Below are 27,086 nucleotides of genomic sequence, written 5' to 3' on the forward strand. Positions count from 1 at the left end.
ACGAGACGTATAGGAATTACCATGCTATTCTACGAGACGTATACACCTTTTCAAAGGGAGTGAGTACCCCCTCACATGGCCTTATACTTTGCACAGACATATAGGAATTACCATGCTATTTGCACAAACCTATACACCTTTTCAAAGAGAGTGAGTATCCCCTGCAATCAGACGGGTTTCTGAGGCAACACCTATTTTTTGGACAATTGCCTTAACTCGAAACTAGTTTCTTAGGAATGTGTCGTTGCTAATTAAAAAATCGGATGCTAAACTGAGGATTGTTTGATTGAGATATGCTGTTAAAACATTTTGCGTAAAAGCTAACTCTATTTGCAAAAAAGGATAAGGGATTCGCGAATTGGACTGTACGAACGATCTTTTTTGAATAATAGGGCAAAAAAGAGCTAGATAACATTTGCGAATTGGATCATATGAAGGTGGAGAAAAAAGGGTTAAACCGATTAGCAGTTAAGGTAACCTCGAAGAGCATGTTAACTCATAGCGTATTTATTATAAATTTGGAACAATATCAATCTATGGAAATGGTTAACGATGATTAAATGGTCTTATGACTTGACCTAGCTTTACTTCTTCGATGTGTTCTGTATAATACACAAGCGGCGTTTCAACAGTGTTGTCAATTTCAAATAGAGTTTAACGTTATAATATACTAAAAAAATGATACTAAGAGAGATGTAGATGGCAAGAAAAGAATTTTAATAATGAAACTCAGAACAATCCATAGAAATCCTTACAAATCAAGTAGTGAGGTGTATACGAGTACGAACTGCCAAGGATCATAAGCACCAATGACCCTAACAACCAGGGAACTCAACCCCCAAAGGTGCCCTATCCCCAAACTCGAAGGGGGCCCCGCCCCGCCCACTGTTTGCCCCCCCCCACTCATTTTTTGTAAATATCTTAGAATGACTTGTAACATACTTAAAAATAAAAGAAATCACATTTAATATTTTTAAAATTCAAAATTAGGATGATATATAAATGTTAGTCGCAACTTTTACTATTAGAAAAATATTGTTTGTAGTAGTACTTTTTTTATTGGACTAAAATTTTTTTTGACTTCGAAATTATTCAACTTTTTTTTACGTATCTTAAAATGACATGAAATATGCTTATGGCTCTAACAATTGTACTCTATGCTTGCTCAGAGAGACTATGCGGCTTTCCCAATGGTACTCTATGTATGTTTATCGACACTACCTAGTTTATTGGATGTATTAAATCGGTATTTTTTACATACTGGAACAATAAACACAACTCATATCTCTAAGAAGTGAAGATAAAGCATTTTAAGAAAGTATGTTCACATGATAGTGTTATTGTACCATTGAATGCTGACAAGGAGAAGTATTTAAACTATGAAATAAGTACAAGTGGTAGCACCATCGGAAATGTAAGCGTGCAATGTCATGACAGTAAGGAATTAAATTTCTTTTGAGTACCAAAATATTTAACTCTTATGATGGTGGATATATGAAATTCAGATCTCCGGAGATGATTGCACTCAAAGAGAATGCCAACATAAAAATAATACTTCATGAAGAAGGGCATCTTCTTGCTAGTGCTTGTGGTAACATGTTACCCAGTGTTAAACCATATCGTCAGCTTTCGGGTCTTAGAATTCAAATGAAAGCAAAGACGAAAATAAAGGCCTACTCTTGTACTAATATCATAAGCAATATCTTGTCTGCATGCCGGAACTATTACCTGTGTAAAAATAGTGTGATAATAGACAGTGAAGTTGCCAGAAAAATAAAACGGGTATTGGAAGAAAATATCACTAAGGAATATAAAGATGAATTGATGAAAAACAAAGTGCCAGTAAACGTTACTGCTATTGATCAAACAGTCAATGAACCAAATAATACCAAAGACGAAAAGCATATTGAGCCTGTCGATGACACACCTGTAAAAATTGTGTATGACTCAAAATGGAATAATGATTATTCTACTGATTAGGAACTAAGAGAAGACAACAGCTATAATATCAAGAGAGAACATGGTGAACCATTTTATGGAACAGATTCAAAATGTCCAAAGTTGTTCATTGATATTAATAATGTATAATAACATATTTTTTTATTAATATTCTACATGACATTATTTCATTAAAAATATGTTATGCAATACATTATTATATGTTCATTATTTTTAGAGTAAGCCAGCATATCAAACGTTTAGAATGTCTATTAAAACATCAGAGATATAAGAAAAGAAATTTGCATACATCATATTTCGGATGGATAGGTTAAAATAGAGAAAATCTAAGTATAAGAATGAATAAATTCTCTAGTATTAACAGATACTTGGGATAGCTTTGACGGAATCTAAGTATCAGAGTGAATAAATTCTTTATCAATGTCTTTTGACAAATACGTTTGATAACAATGACATAATTTAAGTATCAAATTGAACAAATTCCTTATTAAAATTCTTTATCGATATCATTTGTCAGATACGTCAGATAACATTGACAAAATCTATCTATTAGAATGAATAAATTCTTTATCCTCAGCCGTTATTGGATTTTTCATCATGAAAAAATTGTAAGTAAGTAACCAACTCTTTCTTGAATTCACCTCTTGCATTCACAATACAGAAATTATAGAAAAAATAATTGTAATTTCCAGACTTCATTTGCATGCAATAGATACCGAGAGTTCCATGACTCCTCCCCACAATGAATTCTATGGGTTTTATGACTTCTCTCCACAAGTAATTCAGATGGTTTTAGGACTCATCCCCCTAGCCATAACTCCATTCAACCTTGAGCGAAGGTATAAACGCTTGATGAAGTACTTCTCTACGTAACAACTACATTAATAGCTTCCAAGATGATAGGACTGTATGACACAGAATTTATCAGTTTAAAAAAAAATCATCTTGGGGTGTTATATTTGAATGTACATTTTTATTATTGTCTATGGAACTCGAAGAAATTGACTGTTATCATTGGATAGTGAACTATAATATGTTTGAGTATGATAAAAGCTTGTGGAGTACTACATTACGTTATATAAACAAACTGGGATTCTACGATAGAGTGATTACGCCATTTAATAATAGTGGTTAGGAACTGAGAAATGTTCAGGAGGAAGTCAGTGAAATTTGCAGCTTTTTTGGGGTTGAAGCACTCTATGTAAAGGGTAATGTACCTACAAATAAAGTTTTAATTCAAAAGTGTGACCCTAGGATTCCACTTTTTAATCTAGAAGAATTTAAGTGTCCTAAATTTGGAGAGGCTGTCACCGTCCTGAAGACGAGGTTAGGTTCTTCGTGCAGCGGATACCTAAGGACATACATGATCGCGATAAATGGTAAACTTTAGACAGGGTAAACTTTAAGTACTATTTTGTATGTAAATATGTATTTTTTCTCAAAAAATCTATTAATGTGTTTAAGCAATAAATATCTTTAAGCTTAACCTGTCTTTATTCTTTAGAATAGTTCTATTCATTTCATTAAATTATGAAGAAATTGTAAATAACTAACAATTTCTTTCTTGAACTCACCATTTGGATACACAATGCAGAAATTCCATTCAAGAAATTATGAAAAAATTGTAAGTAAGTAGCAAATTCTTTCTTGAATCCTGCAGGCATACAAAAACACATATAAATATATGGATTCAGGCATACAAACAGACAGAGACAGGCATTGAGATAGGCAAACACCCGCCCAGACACATAAGCAGAGGAAGTGAGGGAGACAAAAACACATATAAATGCAAGGATTCTGACATACAAACCGACAAAGACAGGCATTGAGATAGGTAAACATCCGCCCAGACGCATAAGCAGAGGAAGTGAGAGAGACAATAACACGTATAAATTTAAGGATTCAGGCATAAACACCGACAGAGACAGGTACTGAGATAAGCAAATACCCGCCCAGACACATAAGCAGAGGAAGTGAAAGAGACAAAAACATATAAATATATAGATTCTGACATACAAATCGACAAAGACAGTCACTGAGATAAGCAAACATCCGCCCTGACACATGGGCAAGGAGAATGAGAGAGGCAAAAACACATGGAAATATATTGATTCAGGCATACAAACCGACAGAGACAGGCATTGAGATAGGCAAACACCCACCCAGACACATAAGCAGAGGAAGTGAGTGAGACAAAAACACATATAAATATAGGGATTCTGATATACAAACCTACAAATACAGTCACTGAGATAGGCAAACATCCGCCCAGTCACCTACGCAGAGGAGGTGGGAGAGATAAAAATACATATAAATGTAAGGATTCTGACACACAAACCAACAAAGACAGGCATTGAGATAGGCAAACACCTTCCCAGACACATAAGCAGAGGAAGTGAGAGAGACAAAAACACATATAAATGTAAGGATTCTGACATACAAAGCAACAATCACAGGCATTGAGATAGGCAAACATCCGCCCAGACGTATAGGTAAGGAGAGCGAGAATGAGAAAAACATATATAAATATATAGATTCAGACATACAAAGGAACAATTACAGGCATTGAGATAGGCAAACACCCGCCCAGACACATAAGTAGAGGAAGTGAAAGAGACAAAAACACATATAAATATATAGATTCTGACATACAAATCGACAAAGACAGTCACTGAAATAAGCAAACATCCGCTCAGACACATAGGTAAGGAGAATGACAGAGACGAAAACACTTGCAAATATATCGATTTAGGCATACAAACATACAGAGGCAGGTTTTAAAATAGGCAAACACACACCCAGATCCATAAACGAAGGAAGTGGCATAGATAAAAACACATATTAATTAATAGATTCAGGCATACAAACCGACAAACACAGGCATTGAAATAAGCAAACATCCACCCAGACAAATCAGCAGAGGAAGTAAGAGAGACAAAAACACCTATAATTATATAGATTCTGACGTACAAATCGACAAAGACAGGCAGTGAGATAAGCAAACATCCGCCCAGACACATAGGCAAGGAGAGTGAGAGAGACAAAAACACAGCAAATATATTGATTCAGACATACAAACCGACAGAGACAGGCATTGCGATTAGCAAACACCCGCCCAGACACATAAGCAGAGGAAGTGAGGGAGACAAAGACACGTATAAATATATGGATTCTGACATACAAACCGACATTGAGATAGCTAAACATCTACCCAATCGCATAATCAGAGGAAGTGTGAGGGATAAAAACACTTATAAATTTAAGGATTCTGGCCCACAAACCAATGAGGACAGGCATTTAGATATGCAAACTCCCGCCCAGACGCATAAGCAGAGGAAGTGAGGGAGAAAAAAACAGAGATAGATATATGGATTCAGGCATACAAACCGACAGAGACAGGCACTGAGATAAGCAAACACCCGCCCAGAGGCATACGCAGAGGAAGTGAATGAGACAAAAACACATATAAATGTAAGGATTCTGACATACAAAGCAACAATCACAGGCATTGAGATAGGCAAACATACGCCCAGACACATAAGCAGAGGAAGTAAGAGAGACAAACACACAAATAAATAAATAGATTCTCACATACAAACCGACAAAGACAGACACTGAGATAAGCAAACATCCACCCAGACACATAGGCCCAGAGAGTGAGAGAGACAAAAAACACATACAAATATATAGATTCAGACATACAAAGCAACAATGACAGGCTTTGAGATAGGCAAACACCCGCCCAGACACAAAAGCGGAGGAAGTGAGAGAGACAAAAACACATATTAATATATGGATTCTGACATACAAATCGACAAAAACAGGCATTGAGATAGGCCAACATCCGCCCAGACACATAAGCAGAGAAAGTGAGAGAGACAAAAACACCTATGAATTTATTGATTATGACATAGAAATCGACAAAGACAGGTATTGAGATAAACAAACATCCGCCCAGACACATAGGCAGGGAGAGTGAGAGAGATAAAAACAAATGCAGAAATAAGGATTTAGGAATACAAACCAACAGAGACAGGCATTGCGATTAGCAAACACCCGCCCAGACACATAAGCAGAGGAAGTGAGGGAGACAAAAACACGTATAAATATATTAATTCTGACATACAAACCGGCATTGAGATACCCAAACATCCACCCAGTCACATAAGCAAAGGAGGTGGGAGGGATAAAAACCCCCGTAAATGGAAGGATTTGGTACCAAAAACCGACACGAACAGGCATCGGGAAAGGCAAACTCCCGCCGAGACGCAAGATACGGAAAAGTAATGGAGAAAAAAACAGAGATAAACATATGGATTCAGGCATACAAACCGACAGAGACAGGCACTGAGATAAGCAAACACCCGCCCAGACACATAAGCATAGGAAGTGAGAGAGACAAAAACACATATAAATGTAAGGATTCTGACAGACAAAGCAACAATCACAGGCATTGAGATGGGCAAACATCCACCCAGACACATAAGCAGAGGAAGTAAGAGAGACAAAACACAAATAAATAAATAGATTCTCACATACAAAACGACAAATACAGGCACCGAGATAAGCAAACACCCACCCAGACACATACGCCCAGATAGTGAGAGAGACAAAAAACACATGCAAATATATTGATTCAGACATACAAACCAACAATGACAGGCTTTGAGATAGGCAAACACCCGCCCAGACACATAAGCGGAGGAAGTGAGAGAGACAAAAACACATATATATAAATGGATTCTGACATACAAACCAACAATGACAGGAATTGAGATAGGCAAACTCTCGCTCAGACACACCGTCATAGTGAGAAAGATATCCAAAAAGTTGGGTTCATCTAGGTTCACTTAGAGTGGCGCGCCACTCTTAGCTGTTGGCTACGGAATATTGATAGAGAGGGAGCCGCTAATGAACATTTGCTCGTCATTGTAGATTCTAAGTAAAAGAAAGGAGCCGATATAGCAGAAGATAATCTACGAATTTTTGTGAATGACTCGTATCAATGACAAAAAATGGTATTTCAATGATACGATTTTACAAGTACCATTAGTGGGCGCTTGGATTGGACACAAGTTCACATTTCCAAGAAGTTAGGAAGAAATATTTAACACCTAAAATGCCTAGTCCACAAAGAAAACATTATCCTTCCTTTTGCAGAGATTTGCAAGTGACTTTTGCAGAGATTTGCAAAATCACTGGAAGTATCATTGAGTTTGCCGAGTTGTTTTCTCTAGCGAAAAAGAACAGACGAGATTTGCCTTTAGCTTACAGAGCATTCACTTTTGCAGAAACTTTTGCAGTTATATTGGCCGAAGGTGAGCGAATATTTAGCAAGATGAAAATCGTCAAGAACAGATTGAGGTCGACTATGGGACACGATCGAAATCACCATCTCATGCCCACGGTGTCAGAAAAAGACCTACTGAAAAAAAATTTACCTCAACCTACTTGTAGAAAAGTAGAAAGTTGAAAAGCCGCACAGCCTTAAAGTTTAGCTTATTTTTTTTGCCTTGGTTTTGCTTTTATAGCTGAGTTTTTCTCTACAATGTATGACAATTTTCTACAACTAATAAACATTATTTTAACACCTGAAAAACAAAGTAACAAATGTTGGTTGTCATCAGCACCTACCCAAATTCATCAGCACATTTTGGACGCCCCCCCAGAGGTAAAAGGCTAGTGACGCCCCTGGTAGCAGTAGGAGTAGAAGTAGAAAAATCATGTGGAGCAATTGCACATGCCTTTTTTGGGAATTGCTCTTAAGTAGGATGGACCACATATCTCACTCTATGCCTCAATCCATGGGAATTAATAGCCAGCAAAGAATTCACACAACGCTTTTGTATCTTATCACCAAAGATTAGAACCATAATTGTAAACTCGATTTCTATTTTATGTGATGTCAATCCAATTCCTAAAATAATCATTTATTCCGATTCATTTAATGCGTCAATAGGAGACGTAAAAACTAGTGCTGAAGTCAAAGCACGACATTTGAGTAAAATTTAGTGATTTGGGATATATCGGATTCGAAAGACTTGGGGGCACTAGGTGAAATACAACATTTTCTAAGGATTGGAATAGAAATGAAATCAGTTCGTCTTCGAAACTTGAACATAGGAATAACCTAAGGTTTAAGTACAATATAAGCTCCTTGACCTTAAAGAAAAAATTAAAAAGCCTTTTTTGCCTCCTCCTTCCAGCTTAGTGACCCTTTGGAACTCACCTAGCGTCTATTAAAAAACTTACATATACATATAAGAAGATTGGAATTAGAGGAAAATGCAATATTCCTCCCCTAGCGAATTCTCTGACGCTATACGAAAGAGGGATCCATTCCTCTTCTAGCCACCTTTGCATTTCTCAATCCGTGCTAATATTATATGGAGGTACTCCTGATGTTTTACAGAGGGTTCGGGAAGAAAGAGGGATTAAATTGCTAGATTAAAATTTCCAATCTCTTCTGTCCGAAGATCCAATTTTCTCTAGAAAGTTGTAGTTTATCAAAGTTCCAAAGAACACTAACTTCCTTTTCAGGATATAAACCTGAAACTTGTTTTAATTTATACAACCATTGAGATTTGATAAAAAGGTTATTCCTAGGAACAATAATTTGATGCAAAGAATTTTAATTACACAGGTACCCAAGTCTATCTGATTATTCAAGTCTAGTTATTTCTATTAGAAGCATTCGATAGACTAGAATTAACTAAATCCTTTTTTTTCGGTAAGCATTTGTGGATTGAACAAGCAAACCAATAGAATATTAGACAACAGACCTAGAAGAGCCTTAGAAGTATTCAAAATAATTAGAGTTAGAATATTTTCCTTTTATTCCCTTTAAAATAAATATCAGTTGTCACTGAATTCTGAGTACCGATCCTTACCCAAGCCTGAGATATAACACGCTACCAAAATTTAGCCCTCATATGTAGGGGCAATCTTACAATCTTACAGGGGCGATCTGAAGCCAATCGGAGGATTCCGAAAATACGGCCATCGCTGGGATCGCCAGTGGCTGGAAATGGTGGAGCCTGCCACCCTTGAGTGAAACCTATGGAAGGAGACATATCGTCATCTACTCGGCGCCACGATGAGTCTGGCTGCTGCTTGAACGTGCAGCATGTACAAATACAAGTTTGGGACCTATGCTGCTATATTTTGCAACCCTTTGTCCACGAAGCAAGTCATCTCATTTTAGGTGAAGAAAATGAAACTTAACAGATTTAAAGTGCTTTAATTTTTTATCATTGTGCTTATTCTTGGCAATATGAATCGTCTTGATTGCCCCCATATTTCGTTATTTCCTAGTAACAATAATTTATATCATTTATCTTTTTAATTACACAGTAAAATATTGTAACATTTTAAGTTCTAGCATGCTCTTGTGTGTAAAATGATGTAAAATACAAAAGATTCCAGTACGCTCATTTGAACGCTCAAACATTTAATTTAATCAGCCCTTTCAAGACTTTAGTCTTTTGTTCAACGCTTAAGTAAAAATGCGGTTAATAATAAATGAAAGACTGGTTTTTGACGGGTAATTTTTGCCCAACAAAGTTTAGTAAAATAAAACGTAGTCTTTTCTATACTTTAATTTACATTAATTATATTTATTTTAAATTGTTCAACACAGGAGAAAGCCATAGGCTTGTCGCAATACAAATACAAGAATTGACAGCTCAACAGCAACACTGCAAAACGCAAAAAAAAATTCTTCATTTAAAACAACTATACAACTATATAAAAGTTATAAAAGTTATAGAAAGTTATAAAAATGAAAACATTTAAAAAAATTCAGTAAAATACAAATTATATTCTGGCTTTTAGAAAACATAGGGGCTTAGAACCCTACTCATATTAATTTATACAAGTTTTGAGTTTGACTCTGTTATTTATTGTAATTTTTGTTCGTTTTGGGTTTCATTTATTTATTGATACTGGTTTTTGCTTGTTAGATTATTTGATTCTTTTTTGTTCATTTTTGGTTTAATAGAGTTCTTTACTTTTTTTTTATTTGGTGGTAAAAGTTTTTTAATTAATTTCTTTTCGTTTTGTAGGCTATTGACATAGTCTTTCTTAGAGAAAAAGACTGAGCCTTTTCTAAAGTTAAACAACCATCCCTTCCATAAAAACCTTAAATTCCCCTGTGCATAACTTACAACACTTGTCCCTAATCTCTGGGGTTTGTTTCAACCCCATAAGCCTTGTTGTATGATATTTAGACTATTTTGAATTGAATGGTTATCTCAAAATTTCTATTCGATACATTTCGGGACAATACGACGTTTGTGTTTGTTTTTGTGTGGGGGAGGGGGTAGCTGCCCTCTGATCACTTTGACTCTTAGAAGGAGCACAGAACCGTCTGATTACCAATCTAATGAGCCTCCTCCGAAGTTTACACGACAATGCTTATAAAAACCTTGCACGCCCCCAGGACATAACTTACAACCCTTGCCCTGAGGGCTTGGGGATTTGTTATCCTGAAAGACATAATTTCCAGGTCTTTCGAACACGTTGAACAAAATGGATATCTCAAAATTTTGATTGGAAGTGTTTGGAGAAATGATCGATGCGGGGGTTGCATTTGCCCTCTGATGACTTTCGACTTATAATGCCTTTTTTATTGCAAAATATACTGAGGGCTATGTCAAAATATCATGGGGGAAGGATTGTCATCTTCAGAGAGAAACTTCCACACCTTTCAACAACGTTAAACGAAGTGGCCATAACAAAATATTAATCGGAAATGTTTAGGAAAATTATAGGTATGGGGGGGGGGTGATTCCCCCTCCGATTGCTTTCAACTATTAAAAAGGACAATATCCCTCTCAATTTCCAATCGAATGGGCCCTTTTTGAATTTTTTACGACAAAGCTTTCTATAAAAACATATTCCCAGGTCACAACTATAATAATATATCCCCAAGTCATATCTTACACCCTTTAAACTGAGGGCTGTGGGGGGGGGGGTTGTCATGCTCAAAGACATAATTTTACACCCTTTAACTGCATTCAACAAAATTATTTGGAGAAATGATGAGCGTGGGGGGCATTCGCCTTCCGATCGTTTTTTACTGTTAATAAGGGCACTAGCCCTCTCAGTCCTCAATTGAATGAGCCCTTTTTGAAGTTTCTAAGACAACGCTTTCTATAAAAACCTTATAGGACCCCAGGGTATAACTTAAAACCTTAACCCTAAGGGCTGTGAGTGGGGGGGGGGGGTTGTCATGCTTAAAGACAATATTTCAGACCCTTTAACTACGTTCAACAAAATGGCTATATAAAAATGTTAATCGGAAGTGTTTGGAGAAAATGATGGGCGTGGGGGCATTAACCCTCCGATCGATTTTGACTGTTAATAAGGGCATTATCCATCTCAATTCTCAATTGAATGAGCCCTGTTTGAAGTTTCTACGACAAGGCTTTCTATAAAAACTTTATATGCCCCCAGGGCACAACATACAACCTTTGCCATGGGGCAAAGGTTTGACATCCTCAAAGACATAATTTTCGGATCTCTCAACTATGTTGAACAAAATGGATATCTCAAAATTTTGATTGAATGTGTTTGGGGAAATAGTCGGCGTGAGAGGGGGTTTAGTTGCCCTCCAATCACTTTCAACTATCAAAAGGGGCACTATCCCTTTCAATTTCCAACCGAATGAGCCCTTTTTGAAGTTTCTACGACAACGCGTTCTATGATAATCTTATATTCGCCTAGGGCATAACTTACAACTACTTCCAAGTATTAAAAAGGGCACTAGCCCTTTGCATTTTTAATCGAATGAGCCTTTTCTGAAGTTTCTACGACAAAACTTTCCATAAAAGCATTATATGCCCCCAAGGCATAACTTACATCACTTACCCTAAGTGCTGTCAGGGGGGGGTTATCCTCAAAGATTTAATTTTTAAAACTTTTGACGTTTCTAAGACAACGCTTTCTATAAAAACCTTTTAAGCCCCAGGGCATAACTTACAACCCTTGCCTTGAGGGCTGTGAGGGAATTGTCATCCTCAAAGACATAATTTCCAGACCTTTCAACTACGTTGAACAAAATGGATATCTCAAAATTCTGATTGAATATGTTTGGGAAAATTGTGGAGGTGAGAGGGGGGTTACTAGTCCTCCATTCACCTTCGACTATTAAAAAAGGGCACTAGCCGTTTCAATGTCTAATCGAATAGTTCCTTTTTGAATTTTCTACGACAACGCTTACTATAAAAAAAACTTATATGCCCCCAGGGCTTAACTCACAACCCTTGCCTTGAGGGCTTTGGGGGAAGTGTCATCCTTAAAACATAATTTCCGGACTTTTTAACTACGTCGAACAAAAGGGCTGTCTAAAAATTTTCATTGGATGTGTTTGGGGAAAAGATGGGCGTGAGAGGGGGGTTAGTTGCCTTCCGATCACTTTCGACTATTGAAAATGGTACTAGCCTTTTGAATTTTCATTCGAATGAGCCTTTTTTCAAGTTTCTACGACAGGGCTTTTCAAAAAAAATTTATATGCTCCGAGACAATAGTTTACAACATGGTCCTTAGGGATTCTGGGGAGAGTATCATTCTAAAAGATAGAATTTCTAGAAAATCCAACCACTGTAAATAAGATAACACTTTCAAAATTTGGGGCGTGGAAGGATAAATTGGATAAGTTGGGATAAATTGGGGGCGTGGAAGGGGTGTTAGTTGCCTTCCAATCACTTTCGACTATTAGAAAAGGGTCTAGCCATTTCAGTTTCAAATCAAATAATCCCTTTTTGAAGTTTCTACGACAATACTTTCTATAAAAACCTTATATGTCCCTAGGGCATAACTTACAACCCTTGCCCTGAGGAATGTTTGGGGGGGGGTGTCATCCTCAAAGACTTAATTTCCAGAACTTTCAACTACGTTGAAAAAAATGGTCATCTCAAAATTTCGATTGGATATGTTTGGGGAAATGGTGGACGTGAGATGGGGGTTAGTTGCCCTCCAATCACTTTCGACTATTTAAAAGGGCACAGCCTTTTGAATTTCCAATGGAATGAGCCATTTTGAAGTTCCTACGACAACAGCTTCTATAAAAACCTTATATGCCCCCAGGGCATAACTCATAACCCTTGCTCTGAGGGCTATGGTGGAATGTCCTCCTCAAAAACAAAATTTCTATCTCGAAATCAACTACACTGAACAAAATGGCTATCTCAAAATTTTGATTGAATGTGTTTGGAGAAATAGTGGGCGTGGAAGGGGTTTTAGTTGCCTTCCAATCTCTTTCGACTATTAAAAAGGGTACTAGCCGTTCCGATTTCCAATCGAATTAGACCTTTTCGAAGTTTCTACTTCAACTCCTTCGATACGAAGTGCCATGGTATGGAAAAAAAAAAAAAAAAAAATAATAATACATTGTGCCAACATCGTTCTTTACTTTGGCAGTGCTATTGCGCTGCCTATGATAGGATCAAGTACAAATTTTGGTAGTGGTCTTAGTTTTCTTGTACCCTTTTTTATGTAGTAACGCGTAATGAACTTATCACATGCTTCTTATATAACCTCTCGGATAAACTCAAAAGCAACATCCACATCTGCATTATTTTACTGAAGCTCCTCAACAATAGAAACGGAACGGATAAAGTCTCGAATTTCATCGTAACGACCCTTATTGTAATCATAATAAAATTTTGAACCAGAGTTCATCGCTGCACTTACATTCGTTGATTAAGACATAGCTAAATGGTCAATTCTACGTAGAGGTGGCACCATCTTAAAGTGTGCTATGTCATCTGGAGATTTAGTGATCACTAAGTCTAGTACATGGGGGATTGAATCACTTCTGAGTCTTGTGGGATCGACAACATGCTGGTGCGGAAAACTATCATGTAAGGTTTGCACAAGTTTAAACGCAAAACTCTGGCCCGTCCCTGAATTAGCTTGGGATGACCAGTCGGTATCAGGTGCATTGAAGTCACCAAGAAAAAGAATTTTTGGGGAAACAGACGAAAGGCACGACAGATAACTCAGGAGGCGATCGTTGTTTAACATTAATTAAAAAAAACTGTTTCCACAAAATAAGTTTTTCAAAGAAAAGTAAAGAACACCATTAAACAAAAAATGAGCAAAAATAAAATCAAATAATCTATCAAGCGTGAAACTACCACAAATCAGCATCGATAATTACAATAAATAACCAAGTCAAACTCAAAACGAGCAGAAATTAACATAAGTTGGGCTCAAAACCCCTGTGACTTCCCAAGGCCAGAACATAATTTGCTCTTTACTGAAAAAAATACAAATGAATATGCATTGTCAGTTTATTAAACATACACTGATATTTATTGATTAAAATGTTAATATTGTTGGATTTATATAAGTTATAAAAGTAAAAAAAATTATATTTTTTTCAGTAAAGTACAAATTATGTTCTAGCCTTGGGAAACCATAGGGGTTTTGAGCCCAACTTATGTTAATTTCTGCTCGTTTTGAGTTTGAATCGGTTATTTTTTTTTATTTCTGTTCGTTTTAGGTTTCATTTATTTATCGATGCTAATTTGTGGTAGTTTCAAGCTTGGTAGATTATTTGATTTTTTTTTTACCCATTTTTTGTTTAATGGAGTTCTTTACTTTTCTTTGAAAACAAAAAGTTTTTTATATTAATTTAGGCTCGTTTTATATTGACATAGTCTTTTGAGAGAGAAAAAAATAATACTTTAAAGCTTTTCGTTTTTTTAAGAATTTATAATTTGGTCTGCTATTTGTATACTTGAGAAAAATTTTCAGCAATTTTTAACAACATACACCCTCTTAAAAATCTGGACACAAATAGTAGTGTTTAATTTAGTTTTATACCTCCTTTAGTTGACCTAAAATGGAAAACTTGATACCATTCGCAAAAGAATCTGTTTGCTTTCTTTGATAGCTTGGATACACTTACGCTATTTTGATTGGGTCAATTTTAAGAACAGAAGCAGCCCCGAAAGATTGAGCATAATACCCTCAGTCGTTCTTGGGATACTGCAGAGATGACTTATTGAGAATTAGCATTAACACAGTGTATTTAGATTTAATCTTATGGCAACATTTAGTTTTTAAATATAAAGTCAAATGGGAGGGTGGGCGTGGGAGGCGGTTTAGTTTCCGCCCAATCATTTTCGACTATTAAAAAGTGCATCAGCCCTTTCTATTTTCAATCGAATGAACCCTTTTCGAAGTTCCTACGACAACTCTTTCGAAACAAAGCGCCCTGGTCTAAACAACAACAACAACAAAAAATAATACATTATACCCACATCAATCTTTACAATAAAAATGTCAAGCCTTCCAATTACTTTCGACTATTAAAAAGGGCACTAGGCCTTTCGATTTCCAATTGAATGAGCTCTTTTTGAGTTTTCTCGACAACACTTCCTATAACCAACTTAAATACTCTCCGGGCATTAATTACAACCCTTACCTTTTAGGGTAGTTGTCACCCTCTAAGACCTAATTTCCTAGACTTTCATCTACGTTAAAAAAAAATGGCTATCTCAAAATTTTGACTGGATGTGTCTGGGAAATGGTGGGCGTGAGAGGGGCGTTAGTCTTTCTCCAATCACTTTCAACTATTAAAAAAAAGCACTAGCCCTTTCAATTTCCAATCAAATGAGCCATTTTGAAGTTTCTACGACAACACTTTCAATAAAAACCTTATATACCCCCTGGGGATAAATTATAACCCTCGCCCTGAGGGCTGGGGGTGGGGTTCATCCTCAAATACCTAATTTCTAGAAATTTCTACTATGTTGAACAAAATGGCCATCTGAAAATTTTGATTTTATCTCTTTGGCGTGAGAGGGGGGTTAGTTGCCCTGCAATCACTTTCAACTATTAAAAAGGGCACTAGACCTCTCAATTTTCAATTGAATAAGCCCGTTTTGAAGTTTTTACGACAACTCTATCATTAAAAACCTTATATGCCCCCCGGGCATAACTTACAACCTATGTCCTGGGGACTCCGGGGGGTTTGTCATCCTTAAATACATAATTTCTAGAACTTTCAACTATGTGAAAAAAATTGGCTATCTCTAAACTTTGATTGAATGCGTTTGGGGATATGGTGGGCGTCAAAGGGGGGTTAATTACTCTCCACTCACTTTCAAATATTAAAAAGGGCAATTTCAATTTCCAATAAAATGAGCCCCTTTCAAAATTTCTACAACAACTTTCTAAATTAACCTTATATGCCCCCAGGGCATAACTTACAACCCTTGCACTGAGGGCTCTGATGGAGTCATCCTAAAAGACCTAAATTCCAGAACTTTCCACTACGTCGAACCAAATATATATCTCCAAATTTTTGATTGGATGTATTTGGGGAAATGGTGGGCGTGAGAGGGGGAAGGGGGTTGTAGCCCTTTAATCACTTTCGACTATTAAAAAGGCACTAGCCCTTTCAATTTTAAATTGAATGAGCCCTCTTGGATGTTTTTACAACATCGCTTTCTATAAAAACCTTACATGCTCCCAGGGCATAGCTTACAACTCTTGCCCTGAGGGTTGTAGGGGGGATGGGTTGTCATCGTTAAAGACCTAATTTCCAAAACTTTCAATTACGTTGAACAAAATGGCTATCTAAAACTTTTGATTGAATGTGTTTGGAGAAAAGGTGGGCTTGAAATGCGGGTTAGTTGCTCTCAAATCACTATCGACTATTAAAAAGGGCACTAGCCCTTTGAATTTACAATCGAATGAGCCCTTTTTTAAGTTTCTACGACAAAGATTTCAATAAGAAACTTATATGCAAACAGGACGTAACTTATAACCCTTGCCCTGAAGACAGTAGGGGGAGTGTCCTGCTCAAAGGTATAGTTTCCTGAACTTTAAACTGCGTGAGCCAAAAAAGCTATCTAAAATTTTCATTGGATATGTTTGGGGAAATGTTGGGAGTGGAAGGGGTGTTAGTTGCCTTCCAATCTCTTTTGACTATTAAAAAGAGCACGAGCCATTTCAATTTACAATCGAATGAGCCCTTTTTGAAGTTTCTATGACGACGCGTTCTATAAAAACCTTATATGCCCCCAGGGCATAACTTACAACCCTTGCCCTGAGGGCTGTGGGGGAGTGTCCTCTTCAAAAACATAATTTCTATCTGGAAATCCACAACACTGAACAAAATGGTTAGTTAAAAATTTTGATTGGATGTGTTTGGGGAAAAGGTGGGCGTAAAAGGGGGGCTAGTTGCCCTCAAATCACTTTCGACTATTATAAAGGCCACTGGACCTTAGAAGTTCCAATCGAATGAGCCCTTTTTCAAGTTTCTACGACAAAGATTTCCATAAAATCTTATATGAACTCAAGGGCATAACTTATAACCCTTGCGCTGAAGACTGTGGGGGGAGTGTCCTGCTCAAAAGTATAATTTCCTAGACTTTAACTGCGTGAAACAAAATGGCTATCTCAAAATTTTGATTGGATGTTTTTGGGGGTAGGAAGGGCGTGGGGGAGGGGGGGGGTAATTGCGTTCCAATCACTTTCAACTATTAAAGAGGGCATTATCCTTTTGAATTTCCAATCGAATGATCCTTTTTTGAAGTTTCTACGACAACGCTTTCTATAAAAACCTTATATTCCCCCGGGGCATAACTTAGAACCCTTGCCCTGAAGGATATTGGGGAGTGTCCTCCTCAAAAACATGATTTCTATATGGAAATCAACTACGCTGAACAAAATGGCTATATCAAAATTTTTATTGGATGTGTTTCGGGAAATGGTGGGCGTGGAAGGGGTGTTAGTTGCCCTACAATCACTTTTGACTGTTAGAGAGGGCACAAGCCACTCCAATTTCCAATTGAATGAGCCCTTTTCGAAGTTTCTACAACAACTTCTTTGAGACAAAGTGCCTTGCTCTAAAGGAAAAAATAATAAATGATACATTTTGCCAACATCGTTCTTATATGCCCTCAGGGCATAACTTAAAACCCTTGCCCTGACGGCTGTGGGGGAGTATCCTCCTCAAAAATATAATTTCTATCCGGAAATCAACTACGCTGAAAAAAATGGCAATCTCAAAATTTTGATTGGATGTGTTTGGAGGAATAATGGGCGTGGGGGGGAAGGGCTAGTTGCCCTCCAATCACTTTCATCTATTGAAAAGGGCACTAGCCCTTTGAATTTCCAGTCGAATGAGCCTTTTTTTAAGTTTCTACGACAACACCTTCTATAAAAACCTTATATGCCCCCAGGGCATAATTTAAAACCCTTGCCCTGAGGGTTTTGGGGAAGTTTCCTCCTCAAAAACACATTTTATATCTGTAAATCAACTACACTGAACAAAATGGCTGTCTCAAAATTTTGATTGGATGTGTTTGGCAGAATGATGGGCATGGGGGGGGGACTAGTCTCCCTCCAATCACTTATGACTATTAAAAAGGGCACTAGCCCTTTGAATTTCCAATTGAATGAGCCTTTTTTTAAGTTTCTACGACAACACCTTATATAAAAACCTTATATCCCCTAGGGCATAACTTAAATCCCTAGCCACGAGGGTTGTGGGGGAGTGTCCTCATCAAAAACATATTTTCTATCTTCAAATCAACTACGCTGAACAAAATTGCTATCTCAAAATTTTGATTGGATGTGTTTGGGGGATTGATGGGCGTGGGGGGAGGGCTAGTTTCCCTCCAATCACTTTCGACTATTAAAAAGGGCACTAGCCACTCCAATTTCCAATCGAATGAGCCCTTTTTGAAGTTTATACAACAACTCCTTCGATACAAAGTGCCCGGGTATGGAGGAAAAAAAAATATTACATTGTGGCAACATAGTTCTTTACTTAGGCAGCACTATTTCGCTGCCTAAGATACCAAATATATTTCTAGATGGGCTTCCCCGGCAACTTAACTTCCACACTAATTACTTCACTTTTTCACTAGTAAACGAAACATCAACTTCTTCATATTTCAATTCTGAGGACCACAAAACATAAATACAAACTCCTCCATTCGAATTTTTGTTGTGCACGATATTATAACCACTCAGTTGACAGAAATGTACATCGAGATCAAGACAGTACTTTGGAAGCACATCAGCCACAATAAATATATTAGGTTTCTATAAATTTACCTAAGAATGCAGTTCATCAATTTTTTTTTAAAGTACATCAGCATTCATATACAACACATAAAGATTATTCTTCCATTTCATGCCTGGAGGGGACCGCTTGTCCCTAACATTACTTTGAAAAATATTTCTATTTAACTGCCTATTTACACTGGTTATATTGCACGGTATATCATTTAATGTTCCAATAAAGCCGGATGCAATGGAACATATATAATAAAAACATTTGGGTAGTTAAATATAGTAGATGAATCCCGTCCAACGTGTCAAAACGAAATGAGAAACGCCCAAGAGGAATTCAGTATGTACCCTTGATTTTTGTAGGATTAATTGGTTATTAGAAAACATAGCCATTGGCTGCCTCTTCTTAGGCACCGTTTGGAATGATTAATATATAGATGTAAAATAGTAGAGGCCGTACTATCATCGTTTTTGCTGTTTATCTTGTTCTTCTATTCCAAAAATCACATTGTCCCTACCTTGGCCTTCTTCGTGATTAGCGGAGAAACTTGACCGTGAGCAGTTGGTAAAATCATCTATGCGAAGTTTAATTTCTTGGCAATAACTTCTTTTGAGCAAAATATTCAAATTTAAACGTTTTGCATGTTTTCATGATGGAAGATCCATATGAAGAACTGGCAAATTCATACGAGATTAGAAAGGTACAACGATGGAAACAATTCTCTGAAGCTTTTCACAAAAGAGTATGTTCATTTTGCTTTCCTATAAATTTGCATGGCTCTTTCACTACTCTGTAACATGCTATGTTTTGTTTATGCTAGGCTAGGGTAAGATACCAATTAGTTGGCCAGTAAATCTTTTTAACAAGTAGCCTATACAGTTAGGCCTATCCTGAATATTTTCAGCATACACAATGCTTACAGTTTCAAATATACTGGCAGAAAACAGTAGAGCCTAATCTTGGCCATGCATTTAAAGCTTTTGCCTAATCTTAGAACATGTTGTCTAATCTTTGATACAGAATATTTGAGTTTCAACAACATAGCCTATCTTAGGCTAATGACAGACACAGTCAAACTTGGATAGACTTAATCTTGGGCAAGTGAAAATGTGAAATAGAATAATTTTAGTTACATAAACTAGAGTATAGGCTAGTGCTCTTTTGTCTGAATTCAAACTTTGCTTTCTAGGTCTATATATACCAGATCACATTATTTAGTTAGGACTAAAGTAAATACACCATTCGAAGCCTTTTTTTATGCTGATTATGAATATAATAAGCATTTCTATCAGAAATGAATTTCAGCCCCCCCTATATATGCCAATTCAGGGTTAGGTTAGGTTAGGTATAGCCTATATAGGGGGGGGGGGCTAAAATTCATTTCTGATAGAAATGCTTATTATATTCGTAATCAGTATAAAAAAAGGCATCAAATGGTGTATTCACTTTATTTGAAACTCAATAATATGATTTGGTATATATTGACTGCTATCTAGTGCTAATCATCAGCCTATCACAACTGTCTAACCACAATAGCTGCATTTGTTTTCACTGTTTGTCATTCTTAGTACTAAGAAGATTTTCTTGGTTTTACTCTTAAATTGCGTTTTATTTTGCTGTTCTACAAACGTTGTTTTAACTGAAAAAACAGCTTATAAGAGCTTTCCTTAGCCAGATAAAATTTCAAAGCCACAGATAAAATTTCAATCAACCAGCACAACAAAAATGGAAAATATACTTGTGAATGTAGCAAAACAAGCAATGGAGTTACTAGAGGAAAGTGACTCTGACAATGAGCTCCTATTCGAAGCTGTGGCAGAAGATGTTTTTATATCAGGAAGCTCACAGATATGTTTTGCACTTGCTAATGCTGACTTAGAGATAGGAAAAGTAAGTCTGGACACATTTTATTCCCTTGTCCATGGATTTTTTTAAGAAGGCAGTTATTCAGTGTTTTTTTATTACACAAGGTCTATTGGACACAAGGAAAATGGAAATTTTTGGTAAAAGTCTAGTTCAGCAACTTTTTTCCTATTTCGGAAAGGGGTTAGGTTAGGAAAATAAAAATTTACAGGATGGGTCTATATGCTAAAGTATGCTCCGGTAAGGTGTTTTCAAGTATCTATCTCCACTCTTTTTCCCTCTATAGGGCAGTGACTTTTGCTGACCTTTAAAGATTTTTGTGTTATAAAAGTGGAACTGTGCAAAACAGGTCTTTTGCTTAAATGAAGTACAAGAAGCCTGTTTTCAGCTTCACAACTTTGCTCAATCCTAATTTATGAGGTTTTGAAGATCTGCAAATACATTCCTGAATTTTGAAAAGAAATTATTGATATGGCTTGAAATTTTAATCAAATAATAGGAGCTGCATCTTAAGAACTAAAACCAGAGAAAAAGAAAATGAAAAACTGAAAATTCCTATAAAATTTTCCTTTGTCAAAATTTCAATAGGTTAGGAAAGAGACTTGTCAAGTAAGCACATTTTTAACACTTAGAAATCAGAAGAGGGTCAACTTAACGAAAAACATACACGAAAAACAAATCACTACCATTTTTTAAATGAAAACCCCATCAACAAAATCTACAAAATTAAATAAATCAATAAACTTGTTTTCTGTCATGTTTTTTTTTTATTTTAAAACTTGGCACCCAAAAGTAAAACTAAAGTTGTTGAACGGAGTATGAGGCTCAGTTCATTGTTCAAAGAACAACAGTACTAAGAACAAAGAATGGCTTATAAGCAAAACATTTCATAGAACAGCAAAAACAAACGGCTTAATCATAAAACCAAGGATTTGATTTCCATAGAATGAGAATGATGAAAACGAACGCAGCTAATGTAATGTTTAAGATTAGGAGCCTGCTGTCTATGCATTGAAAAGATAATTTTTAATCAGAACATCTGGCCAAGAATAGCATAGGCCTTATTTCTTTTATTTTTCATAGGTATGTTAGGTTGTTGTTCTGATTGAATATCAAGTTACTTATTTTTTGAATATCTAGTTACTTATTTTTCTCTTTATATAGTAATCAATTAAAAAAAAAACTTTCCACAAAATAAGTTTTTCATTAAACAAAAAATGAGCAAAAATAAAATCAAATAATCTACCAAGCATGAAACTATCACAAATCAGCATTGATAAATAAATAAAAACCAAAACAAACAGAAATTACAATAAATAACTGAGTCAAACTCAAAACTAGCAGAAATTAACATAAGTTGGGCTCAAAACCCTTATGCCTTCCCAAGACCAGTACATAATTTGCACTTTACTGGAAAAATATAAATGTTATTACTTTTATGATTTTAATAAATCAAATGATATTAACATTTTGATTACTAAATATCAGTATATGTATAGGCTATTAAACTGACAACGCACATTCATTTTTATTTGTTCAGTAAAGTGCAACTTTTGTTCTGGCCTTGGGAAGGCAAATGACTATTACAAAGGGCACTAGCCCTCTCAATTTCCAATTGAGCCCCTTTTGAAGTTTTACAACAACTCTATCTATAAAAACCTTATATGCCCCTAGGGCAGAACTTACAACCTTTGCCCTTAAGGCTCGGGGGGTTTGTCATCCTTAAATACATAATTTCCAGAACTCTCAACTACACTGAACAAAATGGCTATCTCTAAACTTTCATTGAATGTTTTTGGGGAAATGGTGGGTGTAAGAGGGGATTAATTACTCTCCACTCACTTTTGACTATTAAGAAGGGCAATTTCAATTTCTAATCAAATGAGCCCTTTTTGAAATTTCTACAATAACTTTCTATATAAACTTTATATGACCCCAGGGCATAACTTACAACCCTTGAACTGTGGGCTCTGAGGGGGATATCATCCTAAAAGACCTAATTTCAAGAACTTTCAACTACATTGAACAAAAATGGATATCTTCCATTTCAAAAATGGAAATTTTGATTGGATGTGTTTGGGAAAATGGTGGGCATGAGAGGGATGTTACTCACTCTCCAATCACTTTCAATTATTAAAAAAGGCACTAGCCCTTTCAATTTTCAATTGGATGAGCCCTTTTGAAGTTTCTACAACAATGCTTTCAATAAAAACCTTATATGCCCCCAGGGCATAACTTACAATCATTGCCCTGAGGGCTGTGAGGGGGGAGGGGTGGTTATCCTTAAAGACCTAATTTCCAAAACTTTCAACTATTTTGAATAAAATGACTATCTAAAAATTTTGATTGGATGTGTTTGGGGAAAAGATTGGCATGAGAAAGGGGTTAGTTGCCCTCAAATCACTTTTGACTATTAAAAAGGGCACTAGCCCTTTGAATCTCCAAGTTTCTATGACAAAGATTTCAATAAAAACCTTATATGCCCCCAGGACATAACTTATAACCCTTGCCCTGAAGACTGTGGGGGGAGTGTCCTGCTCAAAGGTATAATTTCCTGAATTTTGAACTGCATGGAACAAAATGGCCCAAAATTTTTATTGGACATGTTTGGGAAAATGGTGGGCGTGGAAGGGGTGTTAGTTGCTTTCTAATCACTTTTGACTATTAAAAAGAGCACTAGCCATTTCAATTTCCAATCAAATGACCCCTTTTTGAAGTTTCTACAGCAATGTGTTCTATTTAAACCTTTTATGCCCCCTGGGCATAATTTACAACCCTTGCCCTGATGGCTGGGGGGGGGGGGGTTGTCATCCTCAAAGACCTGATTTCCAGAACTTAAAACTGTGTGGAATAAAATGGCTATCTCAAAATTTTGATTAGATGTGTTTGGGGAAAAGGTGGAAATGAGAGGGGAGTTAGTTGCCCTCCAATCACTTTTGACTATTAAAAAGGGCACTAGCACTTTGAATTTTCAATTGAATCAGCCTTTTTTGAAGTTTCTATGACAATGCCTTCTATAAAAAACCTTATATTTCCCCAGGGCATTACTTACAACCCTTGCCCTGATGGCTGTGGGGGACTTTCCTCCTCAAAAACATAATTTTTATCTGGAAATCAACTATGCTGAACAAAATGGCTATCTCAAAATTTTGATTGGATGTGTTTTGGGAAATGGTGGGCATGGAAGGGGTGTTAGTTGCCTTCCAATCACTTTCAACTATTAAAAAGGGACCAAGCAACTCAAATTTCCAATTGAATGAGCCCTTTTCAAAGTTTCTATGACAACTTCTTTGATACAAAGTGCCCTGCTCTAAAGGAAAAAATAATAAATAATATGTGTCCTTCTCAAATACATATTTTCTATCTGGAAATCAACTATGCTGAACAAAATGTCTCTCTCAAAATTTTGATTGGCTGTGTTTGGGGGAATGATGGGCTTGGGGGGGGGGCAAGTTGCCCTCAAATCACTTTCGACTATTAAAAAGAGCACTAGCCACTCCAATTTGCAATCTAATGAGCCCCTTTCAAAGTTTCTATGACAACTCCTTTGATACAAAGTGACCTGGTATGGAAAAAAAAGGTTAATACATTGTGCCAACATTGTTCTTTACTTAGGCTGCATGATGGCACTGCCTATGATTTTTACAGCAACCAAAATGGATATTTCAAAATTTTGATTGAATGTGTTTGGGAAAATGGTGGGCATGAGATGGGTGTTAGTTGCTATCCAATCACTTTCAACTATTAAAAAAGGCACTAGCCCTTTCAATTTCCAATTGAATGAGCCCTTTTGAAGTTTCTATGACAACACTTTCAATAAAAGCTTTATATACCCCTAGGGCATAACTGACGACCAGTGCCCTGAGGGCTGTGGGGGGAGGGCTTTTTAACCTTAAGAACTCAACTCACAAATTTTTTCACTATATTTAATAAAACGACTGTTCCAAAATTTTGATCGGATATCTTCGGAGAAAAGGTGACTATTAGAGGGGGCTTAGTTGCCCTCAAACCCCTTTTAAGTATTAAAAAAGGCACTACCCCTTTGAATTTCAAATCGAATGATCCCTTTTTCAAGTTTCTACTACAAAGATTTCAATAAAAACCTTATATGCCCCCAGGGCATAATTTATAACCCTCGCCCTGAAGACTGTGGGGGGAGTATCCTGTTCAAATGTATAATTTCATGAATTTTGAACGTTGTGGGACAAATTGACTATCTAAAAATTTTTATTGGATGGTTTTGGGAAAATGATGGGTGTGGTAGGGGTGTTAGTTGCCTTCCAATCACTTTTGACTATTAAAAAGGGCACTAGCCATTTCAATTTCCAATCAAATGAACCCTTTTGAAGTTTCTACAACAAAGTGCTCTATAAAAATCTTATATGCCCCCAGGGCATAACTTACAATCCTTGCCCTGAGGGTTTTTTTTTGGGGGGGGGTGTCATCCTCAAAGACCTAATTTCCAGAACTTAAAATTACATTGAATAAAATTGGCTATCTCAAAATTTTGATTGGATGTGTTTTGGGAAAAGGTGGGCATGAGAGGGGGTTAGTTGCCCTCCAATCACTTTCGACTATGAAAAAGGGCACTTGCCCTTTAAATTTCCAATCGAATGAGCCTTTTTTGAAGTTTCTACAACAACTCCTTTGATTAAAAGTGCCCTGGTATGGAAAAAAAATAATACATTAGGCCAACATTTTTCTTTACTTAGGCAGCGCAATTGATCTGCCTATGATACATTACAAAGCAGTATTCAAGTAAAACAACAGAATAGGCAAATGCTAATGGTACCTTGACCAAAAGTTTACTAAGCTATTAGAGGAAAAATTAGATAAAAAGAAACAAACAAACATGAAACTTAAGTAGATAAAAGAATGCTCATTGTCGGAATCAAAGAACATACTTTTTCTTTTTCTTTTAATAAATTTTGCCATTAAAGGCTGATTCTTTAAACATTAGGTATATTTTAGGCCTAGCCTAGTTGGTGGCTTATTTTACAATGTGACTAAGCATTATCTCTAATGCTTATATTCTGTGTTGATATGTTTGATCTTTAAATTCCACATGTGTAGGCCTGCATTCTTCAATGTACATTTCAGATCTCAACCATTTTTGGTCTGTAAAGTTTGTGTCAGTGATCATGGTTGCAGCAGTAGCTGCAACCTAGTAACGAGTAAACCACAGCCCATACTAACTAAAAGTTAAAAAATGTGTTTAGACAGAAACTACCTAGTGGAAAACAGTTGCCACCTGACACTGATTGTGGAATGGTAACTGTTATTTTGGTTTGTCTTAAAAGTAAAAGTTTATTGCAAAAAGAAATTTATGGTGATTTTGAAAAAAGTCTGAAGCCTTCACAAATGGCATCAGATCAAAATGAAAAGTCTACCATTGGAATCAGCACGGTCGGAAACCTATTAATGGGAAATTACGAGCCCCCTCCTTGAACAACAAGGAAAATGACTTTTTTGCATGGGTAACACTGATCTATCTCCTGTTTTTTTTTCTAGCAAGGCTAGGGGGTGACCAGAATATCATAGAGAGATGCATAAATAGATAATTTGAACATAGTAAAATTTGCCAGTGTCCTTTTTAAGTGACCAAAAAGATTGGAGGGCAACTAGCCCCCTCCCCCAAAGTCATTCAATCACAATTTTGAGATAGCCATTTTGTTCAACATGGTTCAAAATTTAAATATCTTTAGGTTTGGTGATGACATGACCCTCCTTAGTCCCTGAGGAAAGGGCTGCAAGCTGTGTTGGTATTGTATATATTTCTATCTTGCTTATTGGTATGAGCATATTGGTATTGCAGGTATCTAGACAGATTTTTGATAGCTCATATAAAAGATATTGCTCTTATCTACATCCAGTGGTGTAATACCACTACATCCTGGGGGGGGGGGATAATGTGGGAACCAAGTTTCCCAAATCAGGTGAAAATAATAGTGAAAACTGAAAAATGAGCCATATATTACCATAGAGGCAAAGATATACTAAAGAAAACTGACCTGTTCCTCTGGATACTTGAATTATGCAGGCTTATCTTAGTTTCAATAAGATTTTTGGCAGGAACTAAATTTCAGCTGGGGGGGGGGCAAACTTGGGTCTGGAGGGGGCAGATGCTCCCCCTGCCAAATAACAATTTACACTCCCTTCTATGTCCTTCCTATAAATTCCACCGTCACCAAGTCCCAAATGGCACTAAAAACGGCACTTTTGG

At 36.5% G+C, this 27,086-nt stretch overlaps 1 protein-coding gene across 1 annotated transcript in view; it reads left to right on the top strand.

The window, feature by feature from the left end:
• The first annotated feature begins 7,078 nt into the window (after positions 1-7,078).
• The window catches only part of LOC148947863 (uncharacterized), a 57,485-nt gene continuing 37,477 nt past the window's right edge, over positions 7,079-27,086 (top strand). The window contains exons 1-2 of the mRNA XM_089096026.1: positions 7,079-7,277; positions 19,615-19,742. Of these exons, the coding sequence (XP_088952152.1) occupies positions 7,079-7,277; positions 19,615-19,742 (327 nt within the window). The remainder of the gene's footprint in view (positions 7,278-19,614; positions 19,743-27,086) is intronic.

The sequence above is a fragment of the Artemia sp. Qi Xiang Cuo genome, chromosome 10, assembly GCF_049724085.1.
Source record: "Artemia sp. Qi Xiang Cuo chromosome 10, ASM4972408v1, whole genome shotgun sequence".
Taxonomy (NCBI): Eukaryota; Metazoa; Arthropoda; class Branchiopoda; order Anostraca; family Artemiidae; genus Artemia; species Artemia sp. Qi Xiang Cuo.